Raw genomic sequence first — 27,415 nt, forward strand, 5'->3', positions numbered from 1 at the left:
AGCCTTGAAAAGTGATAACATGGAAAGTGATAAACAACCAGCCAATCAGGTCGTACCTGTCATTTTTCAAACCCTGCCTGGGACATGGCAGGTAGGAGCTGATTGGCTGGTGGTTTATCACACTCCATTTTATCACTTTTCACTCTTAGTACATCTGCCCCGGAATCTGAGATAAAGACAGTTCATTCAAGCAGCCAATATTAAATAAATCAGGAATAAGCGGATGGGGTCTGTGACAGTTCCTGAGGGATTTTAATTCTTATACACGGAAGTTTGTTTTTTTTGTGCATCAGTTTGTTTGGTGCGAGGGACCTTTCCCTGTTTCATGGCAGAAAATATGTTTCTACCATTCATTTTAAACAAGAATATAAATATGGGTCTGTGATTAAAATGTAACAGTTGACATTACAGCATAAAGTGAGGATAGTTGAGTGTTAAAAGGAGAATTGGAAAATATAATGAATATAAATGAAAACACACAAATAAAAGGAGAATTGGAAAATATAATGAATATAAATGAAAACACACAAATAAAAGGAGAATTGGAAAATATAATGAATATAAATAAAAACACACAAATACGTTATTCAGTATATACATGGCTTAATATACCCCTAAGGGACGATTCTGGTTCACACTTAGGACCTTATTCTGATCCATGCACTCCCCTGCGCTTTGCAAAGGGGAGCGATAGTTTGCAACTGCGCATACACATACACGTATATGCGCATGGCAGCCCCTTGGTGCGAGCAGGCACGAGGAGTTGCTTGGTCGCTGCCCCGTTCGCACCTAGCAGTGCGGGCGTGGGGCAGAGGTGAGGGGCTGCATTCCCATGTTAATACGCCGGTGACGTGCGGGGGGGGGGGGGGTGTTGGTTTGGGCAGCAGACCTCAGCGGAAGTCCGGAAGTCAGCTGCCAGCCTGATTCCCGTACAGAGAGCCCGCAGGTCAGGGTTCCCCTCCCGGCCTCCCATAAAGGTGGGTAGCCCTCCCGGTTTCTGGGGGACCCCCGCTCCCCCCCCCCCCTGTTCCTGGCTACCTCACGCCTGACCACAGCATTTAAATAAACGGATTGGCCAATCTCTGATGTGGGGACGGGGCTAAAGTGGCAGAATCACATTATTTTACCCGCGTCACACACAAGCCCAGCCCCTCGAACGCCGGCTTCTCCCGGAGAGGAGATTTAAAAAGTCGGCAACCCTGCCGCAGGTCTAAGACACCATAGATATGTCTTAGATCTGCGAGCGCTTGCAAAATCACTCAATGGCCGGCTACCATCGAATGATGCGGGTATAGTCGGTGTGCATGCGGGGGCGGGCGTTCGTGCGGGAGGCACATACATGACGTGCAAAGCTGTGAAATTTCACAAAAACAAGTTTAGTTTTTTTCTGGGGGGGGGGGTGGGGGTAGCAGCAAATATTAAGTACCCCTTCTACCACAGCAGGAGGATAGGATGCTGTCTGATATATCATTATCATGCAGCATCGTATTAGGTCCCGCTGCCGCCATTCTGAGATGGTGGTCGCTCATCGTAGCCTACGGGCTACAGACCGCACTGCCGGTGGGGCCGGGTGGTCAGCCTGTGGTCAGTGATAACTGCCCATGTGCAGATTCCCAGCACCCAGTGAAGTGGTAGATCCAGATCGGATTGCATATGCAATGCTAAGGTAAATGGGCCCCTTAGAGAGAGAGAGAGAGAGAGAGAGAGAGAGAGAGAGAGAGAGAGAGAGAGAGAGAGAGAGAGGAGATAATGTACCTGCTGTTAATGCACATAATTGGCTGGTATTTTATCGCCATCCAGTTTATCTATTCCCGAAGCTTAGTACATAGATATACAGAATATGACCAACACTTAACAAGCCATAGCTCTTAAACACATAAATATTTATTCATTGAGTTCAACATAATACAAGTATAGAAACAGATTCCTCTTATGTCAAAGTTTACCTTTCTGGGGATAAAGGGGTTAAGACCGACACTTCTAGCCAATGGAATTAATTAGCTAACGTGTGTGTTGCTACAAGAATACGCACGAGTGGCCTACAAAGGCTTTCTCCGCAGTGTCAGTGAAACATTTATTGCCCTACCCGCATCTGCTGCAGGGAGGACGCTGCTGATTTCCATGACACAGACTTGCTCTTTGGCAAAGCTCTATAAGTGTGACTTAAAGACTGTGTTTAATCACTGTTTACAAAGAGATCAGCCCAACAGATGTGGGTATAAAAAGCCAGGTCTTTGCTTACTGTTCATAAACATTCCATAAAGGGCGGCGTGGTGTGAGGGCTCGGTAATTGTGGTGGCAGAAACATTTGTCTGGTCTCTTGTGAGGTTTTGAGATGGGGACACCTTACACTGGTAAGGAAGTCATCTATGGAGTCCTAAATATATGGACCATGTGCCGAAACTTCTTCTTTGGACCAAGGTCTATAAGATAATATTGATGCCAGCCAACAACTATTAGAGAAGAAGTTCAGTATGATCTAGACTAAAAATAACCCATGCTCTGATAATGATCCTTCCAAAAACCAAACAGATCACTATGATGAGAGGGCCCTGCTCGTTAGAGCTTACATTCTAAAAGAGGGGGGCCAGACAGACAGACAGACAGACAAGAGTGACACAGAAGAGGGAGAGATAAGGATTAGAGATGGTTGGGTTCTATGAAGAAGTGGGTCTGGAGAGCTTAAAATTTGTAGAGAGGTGGAGCGTCTGATAGAAGCGATAGAGAATTTCAGAGATCAGGAGAATAAGGGCCAAAATCTTGGAGACAGGAATGAGAGGAAGTAATCAGTTGGCCGGAGAGGGGCATGGATTTCAGAGAAGAGGTAATATGGGAGTGTAAAGAGAGATAAGGCCAGATATGGAGAGAGTGGGTGATGACTTTATAAGTGAGTGTGAGGAGTTTGAATTGGATTCTGAAGAGGAGACAGTGTAGGGCTTGCAAGGGGGGGGGGGGGGTACGTTTGGAGAGAAAGATTAACAGTATAGCAGCATTGAGAATAGATTGGTGTGGAGAGAGGCATTAGTTAGTTAGTTAGTAAGTTAGTTAGTAAGTTAGTTAGTTAGTTAGTTAGTTAGTTAGTTAGTCGGGGTGGACAGATAGGAGGAGATTACAGTAGTCCAATCTGGAGATGACCAGTAAGTGGATGAGGGCCTTGGTGAGAAAAGGTCTGATCCTGGAAATATGTTTGAGATTGAAACAACAGGACTGTGAGAGGTGTTGAATGTGTGGCTTAAAGGAGAGGGTGGAATCAAGAAGGACACCAAGGCAGTGTACTTGGGACTAGAAGAGGTAGTTGTTCCATCAATAGATAGTGTAATTGTGGGAGGTGAGTTTATGTGGGAGGTATGTTTGTGTAAAGAGCTGCATTGATGACTACAATACATGCAACCTTTATATTTTATATTATTATTGTTATTAAAAAAAAGAGAAAAATAAAATCTGTCGGGTACATGCAAAATTTAAACTGGCACTAGGCCTAAAATGGTAGTAGGAAAATCAGGGGGCAAAGAACACTGGGTCCACTAAGTTCTTCCACTACTTGTACTAGGCATTATGAGGGGTGTGCTATAAGTTTCCAGATGTACAGAAAGCATTATATTTACAAACAACGTGAACATTACCTTTTTTCATAGTATTCACCAGAGAAGTCTATACAAAGTTACATGTGTTCAAACCACTTGGTGCAGTTGGACCAGTTATGTCTTCTGGGCAGTACGGATGGTGTAATGGTTAGCATTACTCCCTCACAGCACTGATGTCATCGGTTCGATTCCCACCATGGCCCCAAATGTGCGTAATTTGTATATTCTCCCCGTACTTGCGTGGGTTTCTCCGGTTTCCTCCCACAATACAAAACTATACTGGTAGGTCAATTGGCTTCAAACAAAAATGAACCCTAGAATGTCTGTGTGTGCGTGTACATGTGGTAGGGAATATAGATTGTAAGCTCCACTGGGGCAGGGACTGATGTGAGTATTCTCTGTAAAGTGCTGCGGAATATGTGTGCGATATTTAAGAAGCTGTTAATAATAAATAATACCCCTTTTACACCAAGGAATAACCCAGGTTGGACCCAGGTCAACGTTGGTGTAAAAGGGGTCAACCCAGGTCCAGTAACACTGGTCTCCTACCCAGGTCCTGACCAGGGTTGAACACTGGTTGGACCTGGGTCGTGGGCGGTGTAAATGGTCCCAACCCATCCAGGTAGTGCTAAAAGGATACCAGAAGTGCTGGATGCCTTTCCACAGTGCGCTGCTGTGGCAAAAGACAGCAGCCAGGAAGGATACGGGCAGTGCACACAGAAATCATAATTGGATGCAGTATCATTGATATATTATTTTTTTGGGGGGGCCTGGGGGGAGCACATGGGAGATTCGGCCTGCTGCTGCTGCAGGGGAAGGGGCTGGGGAAAGCACTTTTATACCGCTATGTATGCTTGAGCACTGAATAAAACTTTTTGAAAAATATTTTACAGAATAAACAAACCAACATTTTTCAATGCTAACTTGATGCATTCATGAGCCAGAAAATCCACAACTTCCCTAAATTTGTGGGCAGTTGCATTGTCTTGCTAGAGAAGGACACCATGAGCTAGAGCTCTTGGACGGCTTATTAAATTTAGCCTCCGGTATCTTTTTTTTTATTTTTCATTGTAAATGATCTTTAAACTATTCCTGGGGTGAGAGGTTCTAGGTTGAAATTAATCAAAGTATAAAACGCAGAAGATCAACAGCAAACAATAACAGAGTTATGTGCGGTACATACTATGTGATATATTGATATACTCATCATAATGGTTGGTCAATCAGTCAGTGGGTAGGCCGGATGGCACACTGCGCTTTGCAGTAGATGAATAAATTAAATAATGTGGTGCCAATTAAGTGTAAAAGTGCAATAACATTTAATAAAATACATATAAACACTAAGACATGACATATAACAACATGTTAAAAAGTGTCAACAGTATGACGGAGGGAACTGCTAATTGAACCAGTCTATACGGTACCGTATTTTCGGAGTCCTGTATGGAATAAGCCCGTTCCTATGATGCCTCCTAGAGTGGAAATGATGTTGAAAACAACTTTGTGCTGTCCAGCCAACGGTGTTATTGTGGAGTGAGTCCCAATAGCCCGCGGTAAGGTTATTTATGTGGGATAGCACTCCCTGGCTTGTTTAGGAACTCCGCTCAGGTTGGGGCACAAGTGGCCCTTTTGTGGGGAAATAGAATGATGGATGCTGGAAAGTAGGCACAGTGGGTGAGGAGGCTGGTCCGGAATCTGGTACAGATGGTAGCAGTAATTTAAATGTGACTGGATAGTAGATTCCCTCTTGTCTACCAACGCGTTTCACCGGTATCGCGGCTTTATCAAGGTGTCATGGGCTATGAGTTGCCACAGTTAGTACCCAGCAAGTGGTACACTGCAAATGGTATATTTTTGGTAAGAATATTTCACGTATATATTCCCATTATATATACTGTAAATACAATATTTTACGGTATAGAGTTATTTAATTAATGATTCTGTGATATCAGAGGGTAATAAATGTGCTTTGCGTTCTTCCAAAGTCTTAGAAGGGGCCCTATGAGGGTTCACTGCAGATTAATGTCTTTAAAAGTGAACATGGAGACGAACAGAGGTGCAACCCCCATCTCCTAACTATGGGTCCCTATGGCAGCCTTCAGACGCAACTATAGGGTCAAGAACCATTTAGTTTGATTTACTCCCCAAAAATCTTTACAAACAAAATGGAATGTTGTTTGTACAATGCAAAGTAAGGCAACCAAGTGATGTCAAGTTGGGATTCTCTCCTGGTCAGAAGAAACTTGCTTGGGATAGCTAAATCATCTATCTCAATAAAGGCATTACTAATAGATCCACCTATCCATATAAAGGCATTTCTATTAGATCCACCTATCCCAATAAAGGCAGTACTATTAGATACACCTATCCCAATTAAGGTATTACTTTTAGCATGTAACATGGTCATTACGAGCTGCTTTATCTGTGTCCAATGTTAATACAGTTTGTATCGGAACTATTAGTAAATAAAATAGGGGTGAATAATCAATTGGAATTTCTGATAACTAACGATCTTTCCTTCTTTCTGTCCCTATTATTCCCTAAGATAAAAACTTGAATATATTGTAAGTATATGTATTGTATGTAGCATGATTGCCCTGTGTGTGCATTATGTAATAATAATAATATGAACGATTTTTCTGATGTCAAAATCTTCATATTGTTTAGTGTGTATGAACGCACTATGGGCCTGATTCAGATTATCGAATGACCTTGCGATGGATAGCGATCGCTGGTTGTTTTCAGGGTGATTGACACCCTGAGGCTGTTTAGGGGCGGTAACCTTGCGTTTTCTGGGAGTGTCACAGAAAACACAGGGGTTCACCGGCCGTTGGGAGGGAGGGCCGCTGATGTCAGCAGCGGCCTCCTTCTCCCCACGGCCATCGCAGCACAGAGTACGTCCTGGTTCACTCACGGCTGCGCACCCACGTGCATTAGCTACGAAAGAGGACATCACAAGCGACATCACACGTTCTGTGGAACGCAGCATAGACCCCGCCCCCCTGCTTTATTGCTGTCAGCATCGGCAAGCGTGCATGCACTTGCCGGTGATGGCTTCCCCCACCGTGACAGCGCTGGGTAACATTCCGCAGTGCGTACCCAGGATTACATTTCTATTTTGGAGATACAATCAAAGACAAATATTATATTATTTATATAACTTTTATTTAGGAACATCTTCAATATTACATTATATAACAAGAAAAAAAATTGTGTTTTCTAAATAGCACATAGACAGAATCGCCAAAATGGCTTTACAAACATAACCCTTCCCCTGCTGGATGAGTAGGGGAATGGTTAAATAGGTACCAGGCCTGGTTACTTAATATCTGTAAAATAAAAATGCAGAAAACAAACAAGACGTAACTCAAACAGTACGACATAAATGGAAAGTGCTCTAATTTACATCGAGATCCAAAACAAGCCTAAGAGCATGTGTATATATATATATATATATATATATATATCTTTTTTTTTTTTATGCGTGTGTACCTTTTCTAAAACAATTGAGAACTCATGCGAACCTCGGGTTGTTCAGTTACGGGAAGGAGACAGCATTTTCTGCATAAAAGTCCAGGTATGATTATTACCCAGAACACATCTGATAAGTCTTGTGGATTTCTACATCTATGTTGGCAGTGGATTCCTATTAGAGCAGGCATGTCCAAACAATTGCCCTCCAGCTGTTGTGAAACTACAAGTCCCACCGTGCCTTGCCACAGTTTTGCTATTAGGGAATGCTAAAACTATGGCAAGGCATGCTGGCATGTGTAGTTTCACAACAGCTGGAGGGCCATAGTTTGACTATGCCTGTAATTATAGGAAACATTGCAAAAAGTCTAATAAAACTATTGTTTAGCGAGACAATATGCCCCCATTGCAATATATTGGCTGTACCATTAGAGTCCGTGCAGCTTTACCCAGTATGCACTAGATAACAGAACCTTCATTTATTGGTCTTCTTTCAAGACAGGGTACTTTGAATCTTTCATTTTTTTTTTATAAAAGCATGACATCAACAAAACTTACAATAAATGTATAATTGTAATCATGTGGTGGGGATATGACAGGAAACATTTGCAAGCAAATTCTTTTTGAAACTTTGCGAGGAAACAGTTACTCGTAGCAAAATGATTGGTTGGTTTGGAAATTTGGTTCAGTCCACAAACTGGCTGCATTCACTGTAAGTGACAAATGCACATTAATTTGCTGCTAAAATAATCTCATATTTACCTCAAAAACAGTGGAAAGTAAAGTCCACGTACGTACATTATGCAATCAAAAATATATATGAAGTATTTATTTCCAATTGCTGCCCTTATGTATCTAGAATTCTAGTAGCAACTGCAGACCTCAATCTGAATTCATAGCAATATAATGTGTATATTTCATATTTTAGGGGGTTTTACATCGCTGCATCCCTCAATCAAAAATATAAAAAAAATAAAGGTAGTTATATTCTTTGCACACAATATGCTGTAATATGTTTATGTTCATTTACAAGACAAGACTTCCTCAGTATTGCTCTATACAGAGGATTTAGGGGTCTGTGTTCTAAGGTCCACATACACAGGTCCGACTTGTGTGAGGGACATGTCGGACCTGTTTTCCTTTGAGCTCTCCCCGGCAGCTCCGCGGTAGGGCTCCTTCCAACTTGGCACTCCCCTTCCGGAGGGGCTTCTGGGGGAGTTCAAGGGGAATCGGATGCGATACATTGTGGGTGCTAAAAAGCACCCGCGATGTCCTGCTGATGATCGGATTCCAATAGATCATACATGCAGTGCGGGATCCGATCTGATGAGCATGGGAACGTGCATCGGATCCAATCACATGTCAAACAGATGAGATTTGGGCCAATTTAACCCAATATATCGGCCAGATCCGTCAGAATTGGGTGTAATCGTCCCAAATCGGACCTGTGTATGGGCATCTTTAGCGTTGGAGAGAGATGAAGTGGACAGAGACCTACCAATCATCTCCTGTAATTTTTTCAAACATAGCCTATTACAAGACAGCTAGGAGCTGATTGGCTGGTACTTTATCTCCGCCCAGACTCACTGAACAGCTTAGTAACTAGACTGATAAGTATGTTTTAGGTAACATATCAAATTCCAACATATTCCTTTATTGTTAAAGGGTTAGCAGTAACTGCTGCAGTTTTTGCAATAGCATCCTGCAAAGGACAATTACAATTTTTTTTTTTCAAATAGCAGCTACAAAAAAGTCCTATCGCCAATTAACCCAAAGGTGACATCCCAGGATTCTGTGCATTCTCAAAGATAAAATAAATATATATTATTTTAATAAACGTAGCAAACAATAACGAATGACAGTCTTGTTAGGACTCATCATTAATGTTAAATGTTGCCATTAATGTTAAATGTTGTTTCAGCCAATCAGCCTCTAATTGTCATGTGTTTGATAAATGACATGAGCTGATTGGTTGATGCACCATTTAACGTACATAATGGGTGATAGCAAAAATATCACTTGTTAAATCTGCCCCAAAATGTGCAATTTTAATAATGAAACCTTTTTTCTATTCCCAGATGCCTGAGATTTGCTTTGCTTGGGGAACCTAATACTGGAGATAGTTGGTGAAAGTTATCTTATCCTATACTAGAGAATCCTAAGTATTCTCGTATAGAGTAGGATTCTCTCTAAACAATAAATAATAATAAATAGACCACAAATAAGCTTTGAGCCATGCCAACCAAACGGATGCCAATTTTTACCAGTTTGACTGACTAGTTATTATGGGTTACAACACAGGTGTTCAACTTGCCCTTCCTTCTAAGTAGGTGCTATGTGTGACATATATGAAAACACAAGGTGATGTCACCCTTAACAACCAGCCAATCCAATTATTTCTAGCATTTTATGAATTGCACAAACAAAATTCCAGTACTGGTGGACTTTGGAGTAATACAATTCCCAACATGCAGTATCATAGGGAATTTGCACCAATGATGGAGAATGCTAAACCACTTCAACTGTCATTTTTCAAACACAGCCTGTAAACAGTTAGAAGCTGATTGGTTAGTACTTTGGGGCAGATGTACCAACCAGTAATAATCTTGTAATCACTTGTCAAGAATGATAAATAGTGCTCCTGTCATTTGTCTGAAAAAATGACAGTTAGGATTTCGGAGCTGATTGGCTGGAGCACCATTTATCACTCATTGATAAATGCCCCTTTATCTCTCTCCACACATTGATCCCTTGTTTGCAATTGCAAAGTATCACTGTCTATGCAGGTGCCAACATTTAACAATTTTATAATGGCTAATCGGAGCATGTTACATACAGTGGGGCAGATGTATTAAGCTGGCACAGTGATAAAGTAGTATAGAATGTACGCTTGCGAGCAGGGCCCTCCTACCTCTATGTCTGTCTGTGATTACACAGTTTGTCTTATCACTGCTGATTCCAATTATAAAGCGCAACAGAATATGCTGTGCTCTATAAGGAACTGTGAGTAAATGATAAATGAATAACAAAGTGGAAGGAGCAATGAGCTATGTATTAAAAATGACAGTTAGGTGCTCATTGGCTGATGCGTTATCACATTCCACTTTACGCCTGCTTGATCACCATTTTTACCAGGCTTAATACATCTAACCCACTGTGCCTTATTGCAATAAAACTGCTATCAAGACCTGTTTACTGAATATTAGAATGATGTATTGAACCAAGTTAGTCATCGTGAATACACTCTCTGGAAATATTGGATAATTGGCAACTGTAAATCCCTGTACACACGGGGCGATTTCAGTGCTATTTCCCAGCGATCTGACTAGATCACTTAGATATTAAGCACACATCGCCTCGTGTGTACACCCCAGAGCTGTGGCGATGCGCGGTCCCGTGTGTCACTACTGCATGTAGTCAAAATCTAGTCAGATCGCCAGTGTTCTCACCAGAGAATACTGGTCCACACACATCGCTCAGAACACATCGCTGGTGCATCACGTGTGTATCAGTGATGTGTGCTGAGCGATCTGTACCAGTAATGTGTGCTGAGAGATCTGTACATTGCTCAGCGCAGGACTCCCTTCGCCCAGTACATACAGGGCTTAAGGAGTAATAGTATTATCTTTCACAGACTTCCTCAATCACTATTTCATAGATACATCCCATTGTGACCATGTGGGGCAGCTGTAAAGTCAACACAAAACTGAGGTCAGGCTGGGAAAAAGAGCAGGACATTCTGCCCCATACAAAGGCAGTGGGTAACATTTTTGCCAGTATAAAAACAAATGTTGCCTGAAAGCATGAATTCATAAAATGTTATAAACATCATCTGACGGTCTATTACCTATTACAAGTAGTAAACATACTGGGGAGAACTGAACACCTCTGAAATAAATGTATTTACATATACTGTACCTTCTTTCTAATAGGTACCACACAAAAATAATTTCATCTGTAAGCTCTTGGAGGGTCCAAGCCCCCAGTTCTTGGCTTTGCCACCGGTGATGTGTTTATGACCGACCCTTCACCTGACTATTACTTTCTTCTGACAAATTGAACAAATGTTCTTCTCATAAGCACTTACATTTCTGTCAAATTAAAAATATATATTTGTGTAGCTCATTTGAGGATTGAGTTTTGTCGTATTCAGCTAAACAGGGTGAACACTTTAACACATTATACTAGTCTCCAGGCATGTACCGAGGGCGGCGTAATCACTGCTTCCACCCAAGGTATATGGCTGAGGTGGTGGTATGGCTGCTGTCTCAGCAGCACTGGTCTACAGCGTGTGGGCTACCTGGAGAGGCACTCCACTGCCCAGCCTCCTGTGCACAACCTTCTCTCTGCAGCATGATGATGTCACATTGGCTGGGGGGGCATCGGCAGTGCAGCCGGAAGATGGCACAGCTGCAACCCTTAGTTTTGTGCAGTTTTACCAAATTGCTACATTTCTAAATGTTAAGCCCTCTTAAAAGTGACGCAATATAGAATATTAGTTAAAAATACACCTCTTCCACTGTCTTTGTTCCTCCATTGCAGCCATGGTTCAAATGCGCAGAGTTTCTGGGGTGTTTTCAGAGTACCTAAAGATAAATAATGTCTTGTCATCCCAAGTATGTAAATACACTGAGATAACCAATGAAATAACCCAACCATTGGGTCATCTTCACTGGACAGTCAGTAGTCATCATCAAAGAGTCCTTTCTCCATGAACTTGTCATCGTTGTCCATTGCTCTCTACAGGGAGCATAGTTTGGTGGATATTTCTGTTGTGTTTGGAGTCCATTGTATCATGATCTTCTGAGAAGCTGTCAGGACTGGGTGCTCCATCTAAAGAACTTCCACAGCTAGAGTTTGGAGACAACATATCTTGCAGAAGATCCTGTTGGACCATGCCATTATCTTTGTTTATTTTGCTCCTTTGGTTGCCTTCTTCCTCTTGGTCATCCAATAGTTTGGCTAGGAAGTTTATATATTTCATGGCCAGGCGGAGGATTTCATTCTTGCTTAGCTTTTTATCTGGAGGATGAGTGGGGATGAGCTTACGGAGCTCAGCGAAAGCCCCATTTACATTCTGCTGCCTCCATCGCTCTCGACTGTTTGTGAAGATACGACGGACCACCTTTGTGTGAGGACCTCCTGCAATTAAAACAAAAACATTCATCAGGATTTACAATTAGAAACGACAATTTTAGGATAACGGTTATACTAAGAAAATGGAAGTTATTATGTATTACAAACTAGTATAAATATAAACACAATTGTATTATTCCTGCTCTTGGGTGCATAAAGCAGAACCTGGAGCAATGGAGAAGGCCAGCGTGCCCACTTCAGGGCTGGCATCTGCCCTCAACTGTCTCCTTTATTTACCACCGTCGGGCTTGGTGGTAAAGAGATAAAATAGAAGTTGATAACGCACCAGCAATGTTTGAAAAAGGACAGTTAGGAGTTAATTGGCTGGTGCATTATCACCTTCCACTTTATCTCTACTTTATCTTCACTTTATCTCTTCACCAGGCTTAATACATCTGCCCCAAGGTGCCTTATGTAGAGTTGCGTGCCCCCACATTGCAGCCACGGAACTAAAGGAAAGCAACTATGCAAAGACCACAATTCTGTTGACGTGCCATCTCGAAACTTAGCCTATGGAAGAAAACCCAGGAGGAGATGTATCGAAACTTGGAGAAAGATAAAGCCCCAACCAATCCGCTTCTGACACGTTACAGGCTGTGTTTGAAAAATGACAGTTAGGAGCTGATTGGTTGGTACTTTAGATCTTGTCATTATGCTTCTAAGTACAAAACAGAGGGGGTTTGCAGGTGCACTATGTTCTCATTACTGCTAACATTTATTCCATTTTATATGTAATTTAGGAGGTTGTTGGCATACATTTGAAAAAAGGTATGTACGGGCCGACCGCGTTAAGGTCACCTCTTTCGAGCAAGTCCCTAGCACTATGGGGTTCACTCCTGGGGTTCTGACGCAGGTGCAGAGCGGATCACACAACATGCGCTCTGCAAACGGGCTGATGTTCAACACTGCAGCCACAATAAGCACAACAATAGGAACACCACATCAGCCGTTGCCATTTAAGCAGTTGTTTTTCAATTGAATATTAGGTAAGGACTAGCACCTACCTTCGGTGACCTCCACCTCATAGGGCCCTGACCGTCTCTTGGTCCTCACATTGTTATTGTACATTGGGAAGGATTCAGGATCCCCAAAGTAGCCACTGCAAAAATAGTTAGACACCCATTAATATATCCCCAAGCTTAATAAAAGACCTTTCAGCAGGTTAGGGGATAGAAAGTGTGAATGCATCGTCAGATATTTAATTACCAATAAAAAAAATTAATAAACTGATAATAAACATTTGTTTATTATAATTTCCTTAAGCCCATTTTATTCAAGCCTTAATAATTATAGAACACATATTTTAATAAGGCAATAATACAAATGTATGACTTTTTAGTATACAGTATTTTCTAATATTGAAATGTTTGATTTCATATAAAATCATTTATCAATTATATAAAAACATTTATCAGATATTAGTAAAATATACATTTGCTGTCATTTACGACTTTCAATCTATTAAAAAAAAATATATATATAGCATTTTCCTCAGGATACAGCGGCCATTTTGTGGTATCTTATCTATCTGGGCTGCAATATTTATAAATTCAGTATTTGTTTGAGGCATATGTTATACTGTACATGTAATGTGTATTTGTGCCTCAGCTACTTAAAACATATGGCTTCTACAGTGATGTATCATTTCAGGCAGCAAAATATCATGAGACAGTGACAAAGAATGAGGGAGAAAAAGAGGTTTACAATGACTAACAAAATGGAGAACAAGAGGACGATACGGAAGGAACATGTAACGCAATGTTATGCAAAGAAATATATTAATACTGCCTTGAAATAATTGCTACGGTGATCACGGCAGATTTTAATGTCAATCAAATTTTTAAACGCCGAATTGCGTTTTATCTTTTAAAATCCTTAGCATTTTAGCAGCATCACAATGGACTACTGTAGACAGAACAAAATACAATGCTATACACATAAATATAATATTGTAATACAGGATTGCAGGCAATATGTGAATATAATATATTTAAGTTTAATTAATGACAAGTACAAAAATATATGTTTCTGTGTGTTTACAAGTTGAATATTCTTCATATTTTTATTTTAGAAATATATCCATTGATAGAACTACAGTATAAGACAAGTCAGGGGGCTGAACTGGGAATATGAAAATTTCCCATTACTGGGGATGTGCAGAAATATTGTAGCAAACAAAGGGTTAATGAGAGATGGAGAAAAGGAATATCGGGAGAAGTAATACAGGGAATCATTAAGGATATATTAGGAAATGGAAAGTGAACAGGAAAAAAAGGATACAATTACAAAGATAGAGGAAGTAGCACAGAGTCCGCATGGGAAGAGGATATGGCATGGTGTAGTAAATAAAGATTTAATAAAGAAATGTATTATCACTTTTATCTAATTATTTTTAGCGATGCAGTATACACCTTTTAATTGTCAGTAACTGAGAATTGACAGATAGGTGTCACTATTAAAAATAGTATTGGACAATTATTATTGGACAATTAGCAGTACTATAAAGGTGCTTATCATGTTAAACATTTCCATCTTGATGAACAAGGATGTTGTTCATCAACATTTCCAACTTGATGAACACGGCTCTTGTTAATTTACCCTGTAACCACCAAAAACTGCCCTAAAGAACTCACACCTAAATATACATTTAACAATGCCTTAATGACAGAACATAACAAATGCAAATGTTAGATGACATTCCTACAGTGACTCTGTACCTTCTTCTAAGTAAGGAATATGTATGTTTTGGATCTCAAGCTTTAGAGAACAGAAAGTACCAGTATGCCCTACCAGCCATAGGGCTACTGCTTGGACTCTCACAATGCAAGTAGAAAACTAACATTTATGTTCTAGATTTTAGATTCAAATTGATGACTTCCAATAAACTGATGTACCCACAGCTATCTGGGCATAATACATGGTTGTGCAGAAATTCACTATACCCCCTGTGTCATAAAAGGCAATTAATTATCACACAATCCTCACTAGATCTAGCAGTAAACTACAAATCATTCATTATACTTCTACAGAAAACAAGTAACATTTTTTTTAAATGTCACCCCTGCATAGCTGATGTGGTAGAAGAATGATTCCAGAAAGGTATGTAGTGTCTGTCGGTTTTGGCAGGATGTACTAAGACATGGTGTGGGTTAGGTGGTTTCTGTGGGATCATGTGGTAATAACCATGGTAGGTTTTCTGAAGATGATGATACATTGGTTATAAGAGGGCATGCTAGCATTTTGTGCAGATATCTATGTTCTTAGAAAGGTGTCCTGAAATTGTGTGAAATGAGATGATTGTATAATTATTATACTAACTTAAAGTACTGAATAATTATATCAATATAGGCAGGTGGGGAGTAATGTATGGAGATGTTTTACAGAAACGGTGACATAAACATGGCACACAGACTATACGTTCTGAGGCAGTTTGCATTCTATATGGTTGGTTGTGGTGACCTCCAATAATATTCTATGCATCAAGAAATGTTTTGTTTTAGGATTCTGATGAGATAATATGGAATATTGATGACCTTGTAATGCTACAGGATATATAATATATAATTACTAAGGTGTTCTACAGTAAAGGTACTTTTTGAGGATGTGCTAAAATGTTCCATCGTTCCAAGGTGAAGTGAGAAGCTCTGCATAGAAAAATAGGTATGAAATAAGAATTTCGGCAAGATAATGATATATTGTATGAAATTGACCTGGTAATAATGCAGTAGCAGCACTGCAAGTTTCTAATGGCTGAGTGTGATGTGCTAGTCAGAGGTTCTGCAATATACAACATACAAACAGCTAGGTGCTAAGTAGTGACATGCTCTGCAGGTTGGGAAATAGAGAAGCTTATGGTGAAATGTTTTCCTGCAGATACTGACACTCTGGGCCAACTGAACTGTTGGGTGGGCATAGTGAGATGCTCTGCAGATCAGATCCTTTGGGTTACATTAGGTGAGAAGCTCTGCAAATGATGTAGGAGGGAGAGACGTATGAGTTATCAGTAAGAACATGAGATGACAGGGATACAGAGAGATGGGGATGGGGTAGTGGGAGCTGCCATGTGGAGCTGCTGCAGGTGACACTGCTTGTGCATGCACTGTGATCACACTCAGATGGATCTGCAATGAATGGATTATAATGAGACATATATGTACCTGTTTCCCGGGGCCAGGGGCTGGCTCAGTCCGTACAGCATGGCTCTGCCGGCCGTCTGCAAGGGGAGAGCAGCTGGGGGGCTCAGCTGCACCATCCGGGCTTCAGTCACTTGCTCAGCTGGAGGTCCAGCCACAGGCAGCGGAATAGGGGGTCTGCAGAGCTCGGTGGTAGCAGTCAGAGGGGGTCCAGATACCAGGAGAGGGGTCCTGCAGAGCTCCGGCGCTGAGTTCAGGGGGGCTCTGCAGAGCTCTGTGGTTGGAGTCAGGGGGGCCCTGCACAACTCTGAAGTTGGAGTCAGGGGGGCTCTGCACAGTTCTGTAGCCGGAGTCAGGGGTGCTCTGCAGAGCTCTGTGGTCGGAGTCAGGGGGGCTCTGCACAGTTTAGTGGTCCTCAGGTTCTGCAGTCTCAGCTCTTGCTCTCTGGTCTTTATATTGGCCGATCCCTCCCCCCTCCTGAGCAGCTCAATCACCGGCACAGCTCGAGGGGGGGAGCTGGGGGCCGCCCCCTCCTTCACCCCACTCAGATCCACACCACGCGTGCTCTCCGCCTCAGCTGTGTCCTGGGGAGGGGGGGATGTGACCTCCTGAGAGTCTCCCATATCGGAGGCCATCCTCTCCATCATCCGCAAGGGCAGTGGTGGGCAGTAGTCATATCCCAGCTGTCAGCTCCCACTCACACCCTACCTGGGGGCAGGAAGCAGAGACATCATGTAACCAATGTACCAGGCAGGGGATCAGTAACCTGCCCATAGCCCCATTCATAGCATTAGCTGTGTGACCCCATCCTACACATGTCACTGGTACCTGCACATGTGTGTCACTACATGTATACTACTATACCCATCCTACACATGTCACTGGTACCTGCACATGTGTGTCACTACATGTATACTACTACAATCCCCATCCTACACATCTGGTACTACCTGCACGTGTGTCACTACATGTATACTACTACAATCCCCATCCTATACATGTCACTGGTACCTGCACATGTGTGTCACTACATGTATACTACAATCCCCATCCTACACATGTCACTGCTACCTGCACATGTGTGTCACTACATGTATATAACAATCCCCATCCTACACATGTCACTGGTACCTGCACATGTGTGTCACCACTACATGTATATTACTACACTGCCCATCCTACACATGTCACTGCTACCTGCACATATGTGTCACTACATGTATACTACAATCCCCATCCTACACATGTCACTGATACCTGCACATGTGTTTCACTACATGTATACTACTACAATCCCCATCCTACACATGTCACTGCTACCTGCACATATGTGTCACTACATGTATACTACAATCCCCATCCTATACATGTCACTGGTACCTGCACATGTGTGTCACTACATGTATACTACAATCCCCATCCTACACATGTCACTGGTACCTGCACATGTGTGTCACTACATGTAAACTACTAAAATCCCCATCCTACACATGTCACTGGTACCTGCACATGTGTGTCACTACATGTAAACTACTAAAATCCCCATCCTACACATGTCACTGGTACCTGCACATGTGTGTACTACATGTATACTACTACAATCCCCATCCTACACATGTCACTGGTACCTGCACATGTGTACTACATGTATACTACTACAATCCCCATCCTACACATGTCACTGGTACCTGCACATGTGTGTCACTACATGTATACTACTACAATCCCCATCCTACACATGTCACTGGCACCTGCACATGTGTGTCACTACATGTATACTACTACAATCCCCATCCTACACATGTCACTGGTACCTGCACATGTGTGTCACTACATGTATACTACTATACCCATCCTATACATGTCACTGGTACCTACACATGTATCACTACATGTATACTACAATCCCCATCCTCCACATGTCACTGGTACCTGCACATGTGTGTCACTACATGTATACTACTATACCCATCCTATACATGTCACTGGTACCTGCACATGTGTGTCACTACATGTATACTACTATACCCATCCTATACATGTCACTGGTACCTGCACATGTGTGTCACTACATGTATACTACAATCCCCATCCTACACATGTCACTGGTACCTGCACATGTGTGTCACTACATGTATACTACTACTACAATCCCCATCCTACACATGTCACTGGTACCTGCACATGTGTGTCACTACATGTAAACTACTACAATCCCCATCCTACACATGTCACTGGTACCTGCACATGTGTGTCACTACATGTATACTACTACTACAATCCCCATCCTACACATGTCACTGGTACCTGCACATGTGTACTACATGTATACTACTATACCCATCCTATACATGTCACTGGTACCTGCACATGTGTGTCACTACATGTATACTACAATCCCCATCCTACACATGTCACTGGTACCTGCACATGTGTGTCACTACATGTATACTACTACTACAATCCCCATCCTACACATGTCACTGGTACCTGCACATGTGTGTCACTACATGTAAACTACTACAATCCCCATCCTACACATGTCACTGGTACCTGCACATGTGTGTCACTACATGTATACTACTACTACAATCCCCATCCTACACATGTCACTGGTACCTGCACATGTGTACTACATGTATACTACTACAATCCCCATCCTACACATGTCACTGGTACCTGCACATGTGTGTCACTACATGTATACTACTACTACTACTACTACTACAATCCCCATCCTACACATGTCACTGGTACCTGCACATGTGTACTACATGTATACTACTACAATCCCCATCCTACACATGTCACTGGTACCTGCACATGTGTACTACATGTATACTACTACAATCCCCATCCTACACATGTCACTAGTACCTGCACATGTGTGTCACTACATGTATACTACTACTACAATCCCCATCCTACACATGTCACTGGTACCTGCACATGTGTGTCACTACATGTATACTACAATCCCCATCCTACACATGTCACTGGTACCTGCACATGTGTGTCACTACATGTATACTACTACAATCCCCATCCTACACATGTCACTGGTACCTGCACATGTGTGTCACTACATGTAAACTACTAAAATCCCCATCCTACACATGTCACTGGTACCTGCACATGTGTGTCACTACATGTATACTACTATACCCATCCTATACATGTCACTGGTACCTGCACATGTGTGTACTACATGTATACTACTACAATCCCCATCCTACACATGTCACTGGTACCTGCACATGTGTACTACATGTATACTACTACAATCCCCATCCTACACATGTCACTGGTACCTGCACATGTGTGTCACTACATGTATACTACTACAATCCCCATCCTACACATGTCACTGGCACCTGCACATGTGTGTCACTACATGTATACTACTACAATCCCCATCCTACACATGTCACTGGTACCTGCACATGTGTGTCACTACATGTATACTACTATACCCATCCTATACATGTCACTGGTACCTACACATGTATCACTACATGTATACTACAATCCCCATCCTCCACATGTCACTGGTACCTGCACATGTGTGTCACTACATGTATACTACTATACCCATCCTATACATGTCACTGGTACCTGCACATGTGTGTCACTACATGTATACTACTATACCCATCCTATACATGTCACTGGTACCTGCACATGTGTGTCACTACATGTATACTACTATACCCATCCTATACATGTCACTGGTACCTGCACATGTGTGTCACTACATGTATACTACAATCCCCATCCTACACATGTCACTGGTACCTGCACATGTGTGTCACTACATGTAAACTACTACAATCCCCATCCTACACATGTCACTGGTACCTGCACATGTGTGTCACTACATGTATACTACTACTACAATCCCCATCCTACACATGTCACTGGTACCTGCACTTGTGTGTCACTACATGTATACTACTATACCCATCCTACACATGTCACTGGTACCTGCACATGTGTACTACATGTATACTACTACAATCCCCATCCTACACATGTCACTGGTACCTGCACATGTGTGTCACTACATGTATACTACTACTACTACTACTACTACTACAATCCCCATCCTACACATGTCACTGGTACCTGCACATGTGTACTACATGTATACTACTACAATCCCCATCCTACACATGTCACTGGTACCTGCACATGTGTACTACATGTATACTACTACAATCCCCATCCTATACATGTCACTGGTACCTGCACATGTGTGTCACTACATGTATACTACAATCCCCATCCTACACATGTCACTGGTACCTGCACATGTGTGTCACTACATGTATACTACTACAATCCCCATCCTACACATGTCACTGGTACCTGCCATGTGTGTCACTACATGTATACTACTAAAATCCCCATCCTACACATGTCATTGGTACCTGCACATGTGTGTCACTACATGTATACTACAATCCCCATCCTACACATGTCATTGCTACCTGCACATGTGTGTCACTACATGTATACTACTACAATCCCCATCCTACACATGTCACTGGTACCTGCACATGTGTGTCACTACATGTATACTACTACAACCCCCATCCTACACATGTCACTGCTACCTGCACATGTGTGTCACTACATGTATACTACTACAATCCCCATCCTACACATGTCACTGGTACCTGCACATGTGTGTCACTACATGTATACTACTACAATCCCCATCCTACACATGTCATTGCTACCTGCACATGTGTCACTACATGTATACTACTATACCCACTGCCAGTGATGCTCCTGTACAGGTACCCCCCAAACCCCCCCCCCCCCCTATACATATCACTGCTGCCTACAGGTACCTGCCTTTGTACTACTATGCTACTATAATCACTGAACGTGCTGCTCCTGCACAGGTACCCCCCATCCAATACATGTCCCTGGTACCTACAGTGTCAGTGTACTACTATAACCACTGCCATTACTGTTCTCCTCCTCCCCTCCCCCCACCTAATACATATCCCTGGTACCTACAGTACCACTATAACCACTGCCAGAGCTGCTACATCACAGCTACCCCCCCCCCCCCCCCCCCATCATCCAACCCCCCCAACCAATCCTCATTTCTCCTAATAAGCAATAATAGTAATTACAAAGCCATACTCTATTCCTATATACCTATATACAGTATGTGACTGCCATATTCAGACCATGGAACCAAAATCGTTATCTCTGAGGCAAACATTGGACGTATTCTGACGTCACTGTAAATACTACTGTACTATAAGACATAGGTCTTGTGCAGTATTATCCATGAGATGCTGTAAATGAACAGATATATGTTAGAAGTCACCTGGAAATGATCACTATATCCTAGGCAACACGCCAGTTTACAGCCCTTGTGAAAACACAATGCCATGCTGGAACTTGTAGTGCAGCTATAGAGCCTCCACTGGTTGTCTGCATCTGTTCGTCAGGTTAATTGTGTTAGTTATCCTTAAACCACATCACCAATAATATCTAGGTATCCGCACGGTGTGGGTCCATATTATACCTATTGTATATATTATCTATATTATACCTATTATACCAACAATGTCACAAGTCAGAGATCTACAGGGGGCGGTAATGCAGGGAGAGCGGAGATGCTGCTCCGTGTCAGCGCAAATGCGCCCATACCCCCAGCTACAATAATGTCAGTACTAGGGCCAAACGTGAAAGTGGCATTAAACAGTGTGGACTTAGTATGCTCTATCTATCTATCTATCTATCTATCTATCTATCTATCTATCTGTCTATCTGTCTATCTATCTATATAAAACAAAATAATAATAGTAATACAATATAGTAAAATATTAACTAAATATAAACACAAACTCAAATAAAGGCTCAGATTACATTTCCGAACATTAATTGGAGTTAATATGCTCAGACAAAAATACATAATTGCCATCACGAATTAAGGACTTTTATATTGTTGCTGTTTTTAATATAAATAAATATACTACTACTACTAATAATACCTCTATTACCACTACTACAACTAAGAATAATAACTACAACAACAATAATAATAATAATAATAATAATAATATAATAATAATAATAATAACTACAACAAAAATAATAATAATAATAATAATAATAATAACTACAACAAAAATAATAATAATATAATAATAACTACAATAAAAATAATAATAATATAATAATAATAACTACTATAATAATAATAATAATAATAATAATAATAATAATAATAATCATAACAACCGAAATATTATTCTTATTGTAGTTGTTATTATTGTTGTTGTTGTTGCTGTAGTTGTTATTATTATTAGTAGCAGCAGCAGCAGTAGCAGCAGCAGTAGTAGTAGTAGCAGTAGTATTACCACTGCTACTACACTGGTGTTAGAGCCAAACTATTCCAGTGGTACACAAAAAAAAATCAACATCGAGGACAGGGTCAGGCTCTGGGTCCCTCCCAGTATCGCCCACAGTAAGCATTGCATATATATTACTCGACCATTAGGGTATACAGTATGCAGAGATGCTAGCTTCATTTGAATATTATATATATATATATATATATATATATATATATATACACACACACACACACACACACACACACACACATATACTGTGTGTGTACACACACACACACACACACATACATACATACATACATACATACATACATTAGATATTAGCTCAGGGCATTAGTATATTGTGTTTGTGAACGTTTATTATACGTTGTCCAGTATTTGTACATGGCTAATACTAGATGCAGTACTGTACATGGATAATACTAGATGCAGTACTGTACATGGATAATACTAGATGCAGTACTGTACATGGCTAATACTAGATGCAATACTGTACATGGCTAATACTAGATGCAGTACTGTACATGGCTAATACTAGATGCAGTGCTGTACATGGATAATACTAGATGCAGTACTGTACATGGCTAATACTAGATGCAGTACTGTACATGGCTAATACAAGATGCAGTACTATACATGGCTAATACTAGATGCAGTACTGTTCATGGCTAATACAAGATGCAGCACTATACATGGCTAATACTAGATGCAGTACTGTACATGGCTAATACAAGATGCAGCACTATACATGGCTAATACTAGATGCAGTACTATACATGGCTAATACTAGATGCAGTACTGTACATGGATAATACTAGATGCAGCACTATACATGGCTAATACTAGATGCAGTGCTGTACATGGCTAACACTAGATGCAGCACTATACATGGATAATACTAGATGCAGTACTGTACATGGATAATACTAGATGCAGTACTATACATGGCTAATACTAGATGCAGTACTATACATGGCTAATACTAGATGCAGCACTATACATGGCTAATACTAGATGCAGTACTATACATGGCTAATACTAGATGCAGTACTGTACATGGATAATACTAGATGCAGTACTATACATGAATAATACTAGATGCAGTGCTGTACATGGCTAATACTAGATGCAGTATTATACATGGCTAATACTAGATGCAGCACTGTACCTGGATAATTCTAGATGCAGCACTATATATGGATAATACTAGATGCAGTACTATACATGGCTAATACTAGATGCAGTACTGTACCTGGATAATACTAGATGCAGTACTATACCTGGCTAATACTAGATGCAGTACTGTACATGGATAATACTAGATGCAGTACTACAAATGGATATAATTTATATAATAATATTCCAGGAATAGCACTACATATTGGACATTATATGTAAAACATACACATAATACTGGACAGGGTTGAATTGATCCGCTAACCCTTAAAAATAAAATATACCGTGTAATTCTGTATATTATGTTCATTGTGTCAACTTTCTATATTATTGTAATTTTGTTATTTGTCGCAGCATTTCACATCGTGTAATTAATCAGTAAAAGCAGCCCGTCCTCCCAGCCACAGGGAAGTCACACGGGGCTCCCTGTATATTAACCGTGTATGTACAGTAATTCCCGTGGAAACATCTCACAGCAGCCCCTCCCCCGACCCTGTTTTGTTTAAGGAGCTTTCTTGGTGGCAGTGAAATGGTTAAAACAAATGAAAAAGAAATATAACCTTTATTGTATAGAAATGACTTTAGGCAATATCTCAATAGCATTTTGGAAATATCTCATTTGACATTGCAAAATAATTGTGCGCATATACGTAACGGATCCGGTGTAACTAAATGTAACTATTATTGTTATTGATAAATATACTTTATTTCTGATCATTAAGTAATACATTCTATGGAGCTAAATAGATTAAATTAGGGATTCAATAACGTTGGGAGCAAGGGATGTAAAAATGAGCAATGGTGCACTATATATATATATATATATATATATATATATATATATATATATATATATATATATATATATATATATATCTATCTATCTATCTGGGGTGCAGCGTACCGTTATCTGTATAACGCACAATAAGAAAACTGCCCCGATCTCACAGCTCCCCGTCCGCCCTCACCAGTACATGAAGGGCAACAGTGATCAGACAGCACCTCCCTATAGCCACAGCTAACGCCGCTATCATAACACCTATATATTTATAATCATATTCATAATATGTTCAGATCACTAATAATATTCATTCTATGCTATCTGAATTACCTAAACGCCATGAGCAATATTCTTTTCTTATTTGAATTATCTTTTTTTTTTTTTGCATACATTTTGGAAAACCTTGTTTATCAAACAATGCGATATTTAAAAAATACCTGAGATCAACCGACCCTGTTAAATATAAATATGAGGACAATAAATTATATATATATATATATATATATATATATATATATATATATATATATATATATTTCATTCTGTATATGAATGTGTGTGTGTATAATAAATAAAATAAATAAATAAAACTATATAAAAATGTATATCTGCAAACATACTGTATATGGATGTGTGTGTGTATATGTATATATATACACATTTCTTCATTTTATATATATATATATATATAGAAACATTATATATATATATGTGTGTGTGTGTGTGTGTGTGTGTAAGCATACTGTGTTTACACACACACACACACATACGTGTGTGTGAGAGAGTAATATATGTGCAATATATATATATATATATATATATATATATATATTTTTTTTTTTTTAATTTATTTATTGTATATCGAATTTCTGTTTGCTGTACTACAAGAAAAACAAAATAATTGTAACTATCGTCCAGGCATATACAGAGCCGACAAATGGATAATTATCCATTACTATAGGTGATAATTGTTCTCCATAAGTAAAACCATGTAAACCAATGATTATGTTTTCTCCCAATGAATAATAATTGTATTTTCTGTCCGTGTTCCCTTATATATACGAGTAAGATCTGTATAAAGCAAATAAACCATTATCTGTGGGAGGCATTAACATGGATGAGACCCCTCAGATCCCGGTCTGATATGTACAGTTCATACAGTATATATACACAGCGCAGAATCCCATGCCTGTGTCATGTATGTGTGACACATACAATACATGCCAGCATAGAACGTGCTCAGGGCTACCCTGTACTACCATGACCAACACACATAATACAAGGAGAATAAAATGTCATTTCTCCAGCATCTATCTGCAATATTGTGGTTAATATACATACACCCCCCCCCCCTTTTCTTACAGTGACCCCCTGCACCCACCAGATCACAGCACCCTTCACCAACCACTTCCAAAAAAACAAAAGACATTAGGATTTACTCACCGCTTGCCTTTCATTTGTAAAAGTGACTGAAGCCATTTTGTGGCCTATTCATGGCTGCTGTGGGTGTATTTCAGGGGAGTAGTTGGGTGGTTGCAGAATTGGATCTAATCCCCCTGCTAGTCTGGCTTCCTATTTAGTATGGAGAGAGGAACACTTCAACAATGTGTCCAGGAGAGATAAGGAGGCTGCAGTGGCCAGCCTGCCCTGATAAGCCCCTAAACCCATTATTTATGAAATGATTCATTATTATTTGGCAATTTTATCGAAGGAAGGAGGGAAAATATGGCAGGGATATATGCATTGGAAGAGATGCCTTGCAGGATTCTTTCTCTCTCCCTCTCCCTCTCTCTCCCTCTCTCTCCCTCTCTCTCTGCAGCTTGTTAGGGAAAGACACTGTAGAATATCACTATTAAAATGCACCATGACAAACGGCTAATTCTAAACTTCATTTCACTGCTGGGTTATTATCCTGTGTGTTTTATTAAATATAGGAACACCTACCCAGTGCCTAATTAAATGTAATGAGTTACAGTCAATTGGCTGGTTGTTAGAACATATCAGGCCTGATATTTAATGCTGAAATGTATATAGATGTTATTTATTCATAGATATTTGGGTGATGAGGGGAGAGTGTGGTGTGTGTGTGTGTGGGGGAGGGGGGGGGGAGGGGGGTAAACGTTAGAGTAGGGATGGGGAACCTTCAGCCCTCCAGCTGTTGTTGAACTGGGATACGGTCATTTGGTCTATAGCATGTTGACATGGTTCTAGGTCGACATGGTTATAGGTCGACATGGGTCAAGGTTGACATGGGTCTAGCTCGACATGGGTTTATGTCGACAGGTCATTAGGTCGACACAAGTATTAGGTCGACGGTTTCTAGGTCGACAGTCAAAAGGTCGACATGGAGTTTTTTACTGTTTTTTTGAGCCGATGTGTGCCGACAGGCGATATTGCATGCCCCCATGTCGACCTTTTGACTGTCAACCTAGACACTATCAACCCAATGCTTATGTCGACCTATTGACCTGTCAATCTAAACCCATTTCGACCTAGACCCATGTCAACCTTGTCCCATGTCGACCTAGATCCATGTCGACCTAACGTCGTAGACCGAATGCTTATCGACCAACATGCTGTGTAGACCAAACGATCCCAACCCGTTGAACTACGCATCCCAGCATGCCCTGCTACAGTTTTGCTATGTGGCAATGCTAAAACTGTTGCAGGTCACATTGGGATATGTAGTTCAGCAACAGCTGGAGGGCCGAAGGTTCCCCATCCCTGCTTTAGAGGGAACCCCTAATTTTA

At 40.8% G+C, this 27,415-nt stretch overlaps 1 protein-coding gene across 2 annotated transcripts; it reads right to left on the reverse strand.

Annotated features, from left to right (window-relative positions):
* Nucleotides 1–6,731: 6,731 nt before the first annotated feature.
* Nucleotides 6,732–26,427, reverse strand: TAL1 (TAL bHLH transcription factor 1, erythroid differentiation factor). Of its 2 annotated transcripts, none has more exons than XM_083157351.1 (4): nucleotides 26,108–26,427; nucleotides 16,349–17,028; nucleotides 13,196–13,290; nucleotides 6,732–12,197 (listed from the first exon to the last, which is right to left on the reverse strand). In XM_083157351.1, the coding sequence occupies exons 2-4, from the start codon at nucleotides 16,969–16,971 to the stop codon at nucleotides 11,776–11,778; spliced, it is 1,140 nt and encodes a 379-aa protein (XP_083013477.1). In that variant the 5' UTR covers nucleotides 16,972–17,028; nucleotides 26,108–26,427; the 3' UTR covers nucleotides 6,732–11,775. The 2 variants fall into 2 exon arrangements, with proteins under 2 accessions (XP_083013477.1, XP_083013476.1); XM_083157350.1 differs by having other exon boundaries at nucleotides 16,349–17,032; nucleotides 26,108–26,426.
* Between the last annotated feature and the right edge of the window lie 988 nt (nucleotides 26,428–27,415).

Source organism: Crinia signifera, chromosome 8 (assembly GCF_055691185.1).
Source record: "Crinia signifera chromosome 8, ASM5569118v1, whole genome shotgun sequence".
Lineage (NCBI taxonomy): Eukaryota > Metazoa > Chordata > Amphibia > Anura > Myobatrachidae > Crinia > Crinia signifera.